General features: G+C 42.1%; 1 protein-coding gene across 11 annotated transcripts in view; it reads right to left on the bottom strand.

Moving 5' to 3' along the window:
* The window catches only part of LOC125291559 (low-density lipoprotein receptor-related protein 1B-like), a 344,912-nt gene that overhangs the window by 27,391 nt on the left and 305,420 nt on the right, over positions 1-12,101 (bottom strand). For all 11 annotated transcript variants that reach the window (XR_007193020.1, XM_048238358.1, XM_048238347.1 and 8 more), the window contains 7 exons: positions 10,703-10,819; positions 9,101-9,207; positions 6,714-6,852; positions 2,729-2,835; positions 1,034-1,166; positions 476-598; positions 67-189 (listed from right to left, as the gene is read on the bottom strand). Coding sequence is in view for 10 of the 11 variants with exons in the window: in XM_048238358.1 (XP_048094315.1) it covers positions 67-189; positions 476-598; positions 1,034-1,166; positions 2,729-2,835; positions 6,714-6,852; positions 9,101-9,207; positions 10,703-10,819 (849 nt within the window). In the remaining variant the exon portion in view is untranslated. The remainder of the gene's footprint in view (positions 1-66; positions 190-475; positions 599-1,033; positions 1,167-2,728; positions 2,836-6,713; positions 6,853-9,100; positions 9,208-10,702; positions 10,820-12,101) is intronic.

The following is a 12,101-nucleotide window of genomic DNA, read 5'->3' as shown; positions in this document are numbered from 1 at the left end:
TCCAATCCTTGAGCCACATGCCAGGCCACAAACTTTCCACTTTCAGCGTTTTCATTTTGCGCTCACCACATTCGTCCTCGTCGGAGTTATCGCCACAGTTGTCCACTTTGTTGCAGACCTGGTCCAGGCGCAGGCACACACGTCCGTTCCTGCACTTGTAAGGCCTGGTAGGGGGGCACGGAAGTTTTGCTGGACAGAAAACAAACACAATACAGACACGTCTCATCACTGATCAAAAAGAGCTGAGACGAATGCGTGACTATTATAAATAAACTCATAGAAACGATCACCCCTCGAGTTGCAAGTTGCACACTCTACAAGGCTTGGCTGTCAGTGCCAAAGATTTAAGTTCTCATTAAGTGATCTTTTAGAGCCAACGCGTGAAGTATGTCATTTAAGTGCTAATTGTCGGCAATTATCTATTTTTTCCCTCTCCGACGTTATAAAGTTTATAATTGGCGCTCGGAGCTCTCACCACACATGTCCGAGCTCTCGTCTGAGTTATCTCCGCAGTCGTCCTCTCCATCACACACCCATGCGTGCAGCTTACACAGCGTGTTGTTACAAATGAACTCGTCTGGCCGGCAGAAGAAAGCACCTGAAATCGCATGTGTTAGGAAGGCAGAGACAAAAATAAGCTTTTCATATCTCGGGCAAAATGAAATGAAAAAGACATCAAATATACTTTTTTTATGTCTGCTAGATAACGACCTCCAAGCTCATAACTCAAGGTTAGAGGTGACTGGGTAATAAAGTAGGTATATTCTAAGGATTGAAACTATTTGAATGTTTTTTTTCTTGTTCTGATACTCTGAAAGTCATTTATGAAACATGAATAAAGAAAGTAATTTTCATTCAGATCTGATATCCTCTCTATCCTGGAAGCACGGCATTCACCTACAAAAGCGTGTACTGAGAACAAATGTGTTTGAAGAGACATTTCTTGATTTTCCCAGGAGACGATAACCCACAACACCAATGTAACATAGTAAATGAACACCCCAATTAGAGTTTAATTGCACTGCTAGAATACCCTGTTCACAGTTTTCTTCATCGCTGTGATCCACACAGTCAAAGACGTCATCGCAGCGCCACCTCTTCGGAATACAGTGGGCATGATTCCGACACAGGAACTCGTCCTCCTTGCACTCCTTCACGCAATCCATCTGTTTTTTTTTGTTTGTTTCACACACAACAACAAACATCAAACGACCCCACTTTGAGCACAGGCCAGTTTTCTGCAACACACTGGCCTACATAATGATGTCTCCATGGAGACACGCTAGATAGAGCAACGTCCTTTTAACTAACACAAAACAAGAACAAACATGACATATATGAAATACATAACAGTTTTGCCTGTATTTTACTCCTACTGAAATATGAATAGCTAAAACTGTCTAATACAGGGCATAACTCTCAAAAAGAATTTCAAGTTTTTGCCTGAAATTGCACTGTGCCTATTTACAAGGGCATTGTTCCCACCTCTTCTGGGGCCTACCATCAAATGTTAGACCTCTATAGAAAGCTGAGAACCTCTAGTTTCCGTAGGAAACAGTCAAATAAATGTGTGATGTACTCACAAAGAGTTACAGAGGCTAGAATATAGTTTTTTTTCTTTCTGCCGGATTACAAGCATCTCTGAACTGACCACATTTCAGCCCTCTAGGTCTCTTGATATCCCTTAGAAACACAACTGAGCCCTAGCACCAGGTCGTGTGCAAAAGTAGATCAATATAGAATGAAAATATGAGTGCTTTAGACTATTATTAGCCAAGGTATGCCCATGAGTTTTGTAAAATGCCTATGGATACTCCCCATAGGACTTTTTGTTATCCAAAATGCATACTGACAATCAAATGCTTACTGCACATGAACCCCTTTGTGTAGAAGCATAATCCTGGTCTCAAATGAAAGGTAACACTTTGAGGTTTCATGCTTGTATTTGGATTATACTTCAGGGGTTCTAATATGGAATGACTACACTAAATATGGAATGATTACAAAAATGTCTCTATTTTTGCATTTACTTTGTTGGTTCAATGAGTGTGTATAAGATAGACTATACATCTGTACAACTAATATTGGATAACACAACATGAAGATTCACTTTCTATGGATTCTTGTGAATATTTCAGTACCCAATATGTTGCATCTACTTATTGTGCTGCAGCTACACTGCTGCCAGAAGTCAGGGTAGCACCAAAAGTGGAAGGGGGGAGGGGGGCATTTTGGATCAAATTTAATTGAGACATAATAAGATTAATCTAAGAATGTAAAGCACTATACAGATTGTACATGAAAAAAGTTGTCATTTTTGGATTCCCAAGAGTCAAAGCTTTGAAATGGTGTATAACATTACTATGCTACATAGCAATATGGTGCATACAATTGATTTAGAATGTTGGGGGGAGGTGGGGGAGGGGGGTAACCGTCCCGCCGGCGGGACACTGAAAGTTATGTGGTATAATGTTTTTTCAGTTACTAACACAAGTAGCCTAACCAGTTTTCAGTGCCCTAGTTTTCAGTTATCAGAATGATATGACTTTAGTAAGTTTAACAATTTTTAAAACCATAGATGCACTGACATAGCAGCTTTATGCATCTATGTGGGATATAGCATACTGTCTTTTATCCTTCAATGTGATGTTCTGTCCTTCCCTACTACACTGTAGACTGCTGTTGAGGTAAGATAAAGGGTGAGGTATGACACACTTCAGCCACTGACCTCATCAGATCCGTCCAGACAGTTGTCATGTCCATCACACCGCAGGCTGGCTAGCACACACCCCCCACTGGCGCACACATACTCGTTCAGGGAACAGGAGGGAACCACTGGCCCAGGCACAGAGAGAGAGAAAACACAAGCAGCGTCAGAACACACACACACACAACCAAAAAACACACAGAAACACACAGACATACTCACACACAAATACACACTGGCTCACGCTTAACACTTTAGAGGGGAAGCCATGAGACTGGACATACAGTAGGTTTGGAACAGAAGCATGGCAAATGAAGCACTGCTAGTGCTACTTCAGGTCATAATCTGTACTTTTACAAGAAATGGGTTTGGATGGGAGTTTTAAATGGATGGACGACAAATGGAGTCTTACATCAAATTGCGTCACATGCATACAGAATGACACAATTTCTCTATAAAGGCAAGGCTAGCTTATTAATATAGCACATTTCATACACAGGGGCAATTCAATGTGCTGTACATAAACAAAAGCAAAGAATAATAGTAAACTAGAAAATGTAATTACCAGTGCATGAAAATATAAACATACTGTATATTAACATAAAATGCAAAACAAACTTTTATTTGGAAACAGTTGGCAGGAGTCATAGTTGATAACAACTGACAGTTGAAATGTCTAAACAGTTAAATAGTTGAGTAGTTTAAATAGTTAAATTATTTAATAGTGAATTATTGTAGTGAGGACATTTATTTTGAAACAGTTGTGGGCAGAGGAAATAGGAACAGAATCTGTAGTCTTAAGAGAGCCAGATTGTATGCTTAAAGCCTGAGACAGAGTATACAGTTTAAAAGTTGAATTTAGATAGTGTAATGGATGTTGATAGACAGAAAGTTGAATGGATGTTGATAGGTAGATTGTTTAATGGATGTTGGTGGATAGTTTAATGGGTGGATGAGTGAATGGTTTGAAGAGGATGAATGGATAGAAAGTTGTATGGAATGTGCCTTATACTTGTAGAATGGAGAGACACAGAGAGAGTTGGCCTAGTTAAGCAGAAAGCAGTTGATACAGGTGCAATCAGTTTAACTGGCCCTTTGATGGGTCCTAGTAGTGAGCAGCTGGAAGTTGATACAGGTGCAAATCAAGTTAATTAGCCCATTGTGATGTCATCAGCCCATGTTAAGTCTATGGGGAAAAATAAGCTTGTTTTTTATTAATATCTCAAAAAGTATAAAGTTTACAAAAGTGAAAAATACATTCCCCACGTGTCCTTTTCAAGACCTACGTTACAAAGTTTGAACGAAGTTTCTACGTTAAACGGTTAAAGCTGAATTAGATGCAGAAATTTGGTGGGAAGAATAAGAAGAAGAAGAAGAAGAAGAAGAAGAAGAAGAAGAAGACTTCAGATAACAGAACAGTGCATTTTCATGCACTGTAATGAACAATAAAAAAATAAAAAGTGGAATAACTAAAAGACATTAAAAAACAGAGTGCATCTGAAGAGAAAGTGCATTTGATCAGTTAGCAGAAATAATCTGAGAACAGTTTAGTCTTAAAGGACCAGTATGTAGGAAATAATGGAAAATAAACTGTAACCATTCCAAAAATGATCACCATATGTTGTCAGAGAGTAAGGAAACACGATGAATTGAAGTAATGGCTTATTTGACATTACTATAACCCGTAAAACCCCTCTCTTGGAATTTTCGTTTATGTTTTGAACGATTAATTCTAGAATAGTGTATTAATAATGGGCTGGCGTGTCCTCCCGTGGCCAACTGTCAACTTGCTGTCAATTGTAGTCATGAACGCCTACGAGAGGCAGGCAAATTTCCAAAATTAAAACAAGAAACAAATTAAGTGGACATCGGAGGAGCTTCCTGAGATGGTCACGTCTTCGTCAAACGAAGAATATCAAGTCTGACGCAGAGCTGGCCATATTTCTCCACAACAGGTAGTCTAGGCTAAACTTCATCTGCATCGCTAACTTCAGCTAAATATTGTAGCGACCGGCTGTCAATCAGGGAGTGCCCGCGCTATGCATAACCCCGGGCACGCTCTTGGTTGGCAGCCTGGCGAGAGGGGGGCGGTACCCGCTGTGTTATATGCTGCATTGTGTGCTTCGTGACAATAAACCAGTTCATGAAACTCTGGCTCATAGTGAAACGCTACAATATGTTATGTTGGTTAGAGAGGTATTTTTTGTTTTCACTGTTTCCGTAATGTGTAGCTGGGTCATGGTTGGAAAAACGTTAAAGCAGCTGCAGGTCAACTAACGTTAGCTAAGTCTTCATTACATCTGGCAACCCAGAAGAGGCTCGCGTCTGGTAGTCTTGAGAACGTTCACCAGTGTTTTGATTTTGGCCTACAGAACGTTCGGTCACAATTCTACAAATCGCTCCTTTAAGTAGTCTTAATTTGAAATTGGAGACAGTTGGGACATTATTACTGTAATGCCTTCCGGAAGTTGGTTCTCGAGCTGTACTGCATAGCTGCACTGCAAACTGACATCAAGTTTAGTTTCTGTCTCTACAGCTGGAGGCTACAGATGTTGGGTTAGTAAATGTGGTTGTGTTCAGTCTGATTTGATCAATTTTGGAAAAATATCCAGATTTATTAGTTCATTAGAGAGAGTAGGAAGTAATACATGAGTTAATTTATTAGAGAGTTCAGGTGCTAACTGTGCATTGGGATTTGTTAACTTCTCCACAGTTAAAAATAGCACACACGTGTGATTGTCTGTGCCTGTCTTGAATTTCAATGTAGCAATATCATCCTTAATATTTGCAATATGTGTGTGTGCCTCTATGTGTGTCTCTGTGTGTGAGTGTGTGTGTGTGTGTGTGTGTGTGTGTGTTTGTGTGTGCCTATGTGTGTGTGTGTGTGTGTGTGTGTGTGTTGACTGACATCATAATGAGTGCACCAATAACTAACAAAATCATTGTTTGAGAGACCATTTGCAGATAACAAATACCGGTACTGGCTGATAGGCTAAGAGCTATTCTGTTTTTTTTACTACATACTACATCACTCCTGCATTTCTCTGTGTGTCAAATAACCCTGGGTAGAATCCTGAAATCAAATACTCTTCCTCATCAAATCCACACTGAAGACCTTCAGACAGAAAGGTCACTGTCTACTAACTGGACCTGTGCTAGCTGTCAGTCATGCTGTCAGATAGAATGGAGAAAATGTGTGTCTCGCATGCTCTGACAGCCACTGGAGGTAGACTCCTACTGTATAGAGAGCCCTCCCTAGCCTAACTTTCAGCCTTGATAACTCACACGGCCACTCAGTAGTTCTCCAAAAGTGAGCTAGCTGATGAACAGCCACTTCAGACTTCTCTCCTTGTTAGCATACGGCAGAAAGAAGGTTAGGAGACTGCCAAGGCTAATTCAGCTCTCGGTTGGTGTGGCGGGAACTTCTAGAGTCTCTTTTTTCTTCCTCGTTCTCGGCACTCATTACAGGAGGCTGACAGTGGGAAGTCGAGAGTGCTTCCATGACTTTCGGTAATCTCTCTGCACGCCAAAAGCACTGTATTTCTCAACTCACTGTATCACTCAAACTCATTATTCACAAGTTCACACTTTCACAGGAGGCATCTGTTCACATACACCATTTCATTACGCCATCAAACTGTTCCTTCCGAGCAAGGAGAGAAGAGAGACGATGCTAGAAAGCTGTACAGTCTCTAAATGTCTGGTCAGCGGCCGGTTTTAATGACGATCATTTTGTCACAACAAAAAAGATTATTATCACCACACACAAATAAAACAGCCACATTCAAACAAACACATACAGGTAAGTCAGAAATGTCTGAACTTACCTTGAGCCTGACCTGTCTCAGTCACACAGACACACACACACAGACACAGATACACATACAGACACACACACAGACACACACACAGACACACACACAGACATACACACACACACACACACACACACACACACACACACACACACACACACACACACACACACACACACACACACACACACCTGTCTCTGTCTCCTGGCAGTCCCTCTCATCCTCGCCGGTCTTGCAGTCCTCCTGGCCATCACAGAGCCACTTGAGGGAGATGCACAGGTTGTTGTGGCACTGGAACTGGTCCTCAGCACAGCGCGTCTCACAGTCCTTCTGCTCAACGCCAGCAAGGAGAGAAGGGAGCACAGCTAGCAGCTCAGCCATGTAAGACACATACACCGTTGACCAACCGACTGAGAGACTAAGGGGCCAGATGTACGAACGGTTTTGCGCCCACTTCAGACGTATTTGATTTGCAACGTACACGTAAAAACATGGCGAGGTATGTACAAACAGGCCGCACTGAGGAAAAAGCGCAGACTGCCTGTCACGGGAGCTGCGAATGGCTATTTGCGCTTTTCCGTGTCATGCATATGCATTCATAGAAGGGTCAGGTGTAAGTGGGAGTATCACACAAACATAGGGGAGGAGAAGTGCTAATAGCAATTGATTAGGTATTCCGCCATATTTATGAAAACAGCGCAAGTCTGTTTTGCCGTGAAAGACTTGCGCCTGTTAAAAGCAGGTGTAATCCAAATCACTGTTAAATGCATCAATTAGAGAAACTTTTAGAGATAGCTGAATCAGTATTCAGAGCGTCGGTTTTCTTCATTGTACTATGTCAAAAGCAACCTTGACTTTTGTTTTCCTTTCTAATATTGTATTTTCACTTTCACGACATACACTTCCCAATCTGCTAGACTGGTATTAAGTCATAGCTCTAGTCTACGTGCAGTAAATAATTCCAGTATTTTTTAAGTAGATTAGTAGAACTACTAGGCCTACTCTGTATGTCGCTGCTCGTTGACATCTTATTATCATGTAAGATCGCTAAAGTTTGATTCTTTTTAATGTCGCAATTGGTTAACTCTATTCAACTGCGCTTGTGGTTCAGCTGTGGGCACGCAATTAGCATTGTAGATGGGGTGGGGACGGACGGTGATGAGCGCTGTTTACGTAATGAAGTGACAGCTTAGTTAATTCCCAGCAATATGGCAAAGCACAGCGTTCGCTATCTGCGCATAGAAAAACTCGGTATTAGCGCTTTCTCTGAACATCCGGCCCTGAGTACGTAATTGAGTAAAAAGATAACTGATTGATTGATTGATTATTCAAATTATTCTGCCGTTGTCAGTGCAATCATCTAGCAAATACTTAGCACTATATAAATATTATCCTCAGGCTGCCTGAAAGCAAACAGAAGGAAAACGGGTCATCCTATTTAGCATGTGTTATATATCACTCGATTATGATACTGATAAGACACCATCCATATGTGTGCTTTAGAATCTGCCCAGCGTTTCTGCTGCCCTAAGCTCTGGATTGTCCATTCAGCAGATGCTTTTATCTAAAGTAACCCAGCATGTGATGAAGATATATATAATATATATATATTTTATGAGCGACTGAGCTCCTGGGGAATTGACTGGATGACCTTGGCGTTCCAATCAGCGCAGCCCACACCAGTAGGTTGGCCTGAGTGATTTTCATGAAATGCGGTGGCAAAACTGCCTGAATCAGTTTTGACCTTTATCTTCTCCACAGCCTGAGGTGGAGTGATAAGTGCATATATCTGCAGTCTGTCCAATAAAATGCTTTGGTTCCCATAACAACCCGGAAGACTCACTTTTTACACCTGCATTCTCAGTGCAGGCTGGCTGTTTATTGTCTCCGTAATAACACGGATTGCAGTCCTCGCCGCAGATCATGGCGTTTTGTATGACAGCGCTTTGTCAGATCATGTTTAATAGGATGTCCTTGTTAATAACGCATAAGGCGAGCTGGGATTTTACCCCTAACTGCCAGAGGTAGGTCTGTGGAGAAAGCACTGTGTGAGCTAGCAGAACGAGATGTCTGCCTGTGCAAACCACAAAAGCAGCCTAATCATACTTTGAATCCACGGGTCAACGGAATCATGCTGACTCGAAAATATTCTAATAAAGAAAATCAAAGTGAAAGTCAAAAAAATATCTTACGGTGTAAAACACTTTTCTCCACTTTGTATCCACTTAGTGTAAAACTCCACTTCTTAACAGTCAGTGACATTGAGAGAATGTGCAATAGGACATTTTATATAAACACAATGATATGCTTTTGCCTCAGACAGTGCTGTATGGATGCAGCCCTTCAGCACCTGTGCACGTGTTCATTAATAAGGTATTGATGAAGAAATACTGACACTGAATACATACTGGCACACCGGCATTGGTACATCACTACTGTTTTCCTCGTGAATTTAAGAGCCTTAAAAATGCCTCTCTAGATTATTCAACACTTTTTACATGTGTCTATATTCCTCAGCTCAGCACACACATAAACACTAAGAGTTAGTCATCAAAAACAGACCCAAATGTGAACTGACCTCATCCGAATTATCGACACAGTCATAGTCGCCATCACAACGGAAGCGTGCTGAGATGCAATCGCTGTTAGCACAGGCAAAGTCCTTATGGTTACAGGTCACTGGCTCTGTGAGAGAGAGAGAGAGAGAGAGAGAGAGAGAGAGAGAGAGAGAGAGAGACCAGACAGCTCAACAGCAGACACAACAAACTTGACCGCAAACATGTCCAGCTCATCAGACTGCCCCGCTGTGTGGTGAATAACAGTTGAACAGAAAAATACAATATAAATGAGTAAATAAATAAATATCACAAGGAGCTGCCCATATTCCCCGGAGCTTTCTACCCAGGCCCTTCTGCAGAGCGCACATGAGATTAACTTTCATAGTTACTTTCTAGAGTTCAGGGCGTTAGCCACGGGGGCTGTCAAATTAAGTCTCCACAGCCACAGAATCATCGCTACGCTTTGAGAGACTCGGAGTGCAAGTCCTTCAAGCCACACCAGGACGAGCCAATCACTGACAGCGCCTGACATTTCCAGGGAAGAGAAGTGAAGATTTCAGCCGTTGTTTTTTTTAACCTCACAACGGAGAGATGACAGAGCAGTCATTATAAAGTTACACAGTCGAGAACGAGACGAGAGGAGGAAATGACACCACGGGAAAGTTGCAGACTAAAAGTTCTAACAGAAAACAGTTTGACTAATGCTCTTCAACTTTAACATGAATAAAAGTTCTTTATGTTTCAAGTGTAGTCACAGGCTGTAAACATAACATAAAAGGGGTTGGCAGGTACCAGTAAATACAGGAGACGCCAAAGCTTTCATTTTGTAATCATGAAACATTTGTTTCTCAACCTCATCATGTTTTGTTTTTAAGGGTATCAAAACATTTCACATAAGATCATAATGGGAGGCACAGACAGCACTGGACACCTTTGATCATCGTAAGTTTGCTTAAAATAAGAAATAAAAAAAGATTCATGGGAGACACAAATGAAACAAATAAGTAAGCCATCTTCAAACGGCTGGCAAGCGAGGAGAACTCGCATGCACCCACACACACCCACACACACACACATACATACACGCACACAAAACACATACACACACACACACACACACACACACTCTCACTTCACTGGCAAGCGAGGAGAACTCGCATGCACCCACACACACCCACGCACACACACATACATACACGCACACACAAACACATACACACACACACACACACTCACTCACTCACTGGCAAGCGAGGAGAACTCGCATGCACCCACACACACCCACATACATACATACACACACACAAACACATACACACACACACACACACACACACACACACACACACACACACACACACACACTAAAACACACTCACACATACACACACACGCATTCACACACCCACCCACAGAAACACACACTTACATACCCACACACACACACACTCACACACAGAAACGGACACATACACTCACACTCACACACACCTACACACTCACACAAACACACACCTACATAACCAAACACACCCACACACACACATGCACGCACCCTCACACACTTGCAAACACACCAGAGTGAGTAGAATGAAGACGTAAGACACAGGAGCGTAACTCACTGCAGTTCTCCTCGTCTGAGTTGTCTCCGCAGTCGTTCTGGCTGTCGCACCTCCAGTGGTCCGGGATGCAGTTGTTGTTCTCGCAGCGGAACTCGTGAGGTCCGCACGTTTTCTCATCTGCGCGCACGTTGGGATTGTTTTGATCAGTGACAAATAAGCACACACACACACACACACACACACACAGAAAAAGATACAGAGGGAGAGTTAGACTGAGAGAGTGAGGAATGAGAAAGGCGTCAAAGTGAATGAATATTAATGCAGCAATGTGACATTTGTGTGTGTCTGTGTGTGTGTGTGTGTGTGTGTGTGAGTGAGAGAGAGTGCATGTGTGTGTATGTGTGTGTGTGTGTGTGTGGGTGTGTGTGAGTGGGTGTGTGAATGTGTGTGTGTTTATGGGTGTGTGTGAGTGTGAGTGTGCGTGTGTGTGTCTATGTGTGTATGTGTGTGTGTTTATGGGTGTGTGTGAGTGTGCGTGTGTGTGTCTATGTGTGTATGAGTGTGTGTTTATGGGTGTGTGTGAGTGTGCGTGTGTGTGTCTATGTGTGTATGTGTGTGTTCACAGCCTTCCACAGGGGTTCCCTCCTCGCATGCCTGGCACCAGGTTCAAAAAGACGCCCGTACTCCAGAGGCCCCGAGCACCGCCACAAGATGAAATACCTGGCTGCTGCCGTGGCGACAGCTCAGATCTCTGACAGAGATGTGGGACTGGAAGTTTTCCAACATCAAACAAGCCCCTCCTTTCACCTTCCCCCAACTTCCTGTACCCAACTAGGCACACATGACATTTAGAGAATGCTTTTATTGTTCTTTCTTTATTTATTTTCCATTATTGTTTGTTTTCATTTACATTCAAGCTTTTAAAAGATATTTCTGTCAGGCACAGCTCTTATCAATGTGGATAAAATGTGTGTGTGTGTGTGTTTGTGTTTGTTCTAATAATGACCACTCCATGGACAAACAGAGAACATTCTCACACTGTGTCTCTCCACAAATTTGTTCCAGATGAAAATGAGGTAAAATAAACAGCTCAACCCCTCAGAGAGAGTGAGAGCAAGAAAATAAACACATAAACAATGCAACAAAGAAAAACTATTTGACAGCAAGTGCCTGTTTAGATCTTCCTTAATGGCTCTCAAAGTCTCAGTCAAAAGGTGGATCCACATGACTCATTTCAGAAAGTTCTGGAAGTAAAGTAAACCATCACATCTACCTGCCAAACGCCAAACAGCCACAGGAGTCAAAGGATTTATAGATATAACAAGTTTTCATGGACTTTCATGGTGTGGGGAAGCACTGAGCTGACCCACCGATGTTTGTGTTTAGGATCATGCTCAGGGTATTAAATTAGAAAAACTAACTTTGTCTCGTTATTAAATTAGCTATAGTTAGACTTCTA

This window comes from Alosa alosa, chromosome 3 (assembly GCF_017589495.1).
Source record: "Alosa alosa isolate M-15738 ecotype Scorff River chromosome 3, AALO_Geno_1.1, whole genome shotgun sequence".
Lineage (NCBI taxonomy): Eukaryota > Metazoa > Chordata > Actinopteri > Clupeiformes > Clupeidae > Alosa > Alosa alosa.
The sequence above is the reverse complement of the archived record's forward strand: the minus strand, read 5'-3'. Positions and strand labels throughout refer to the sequence as shown.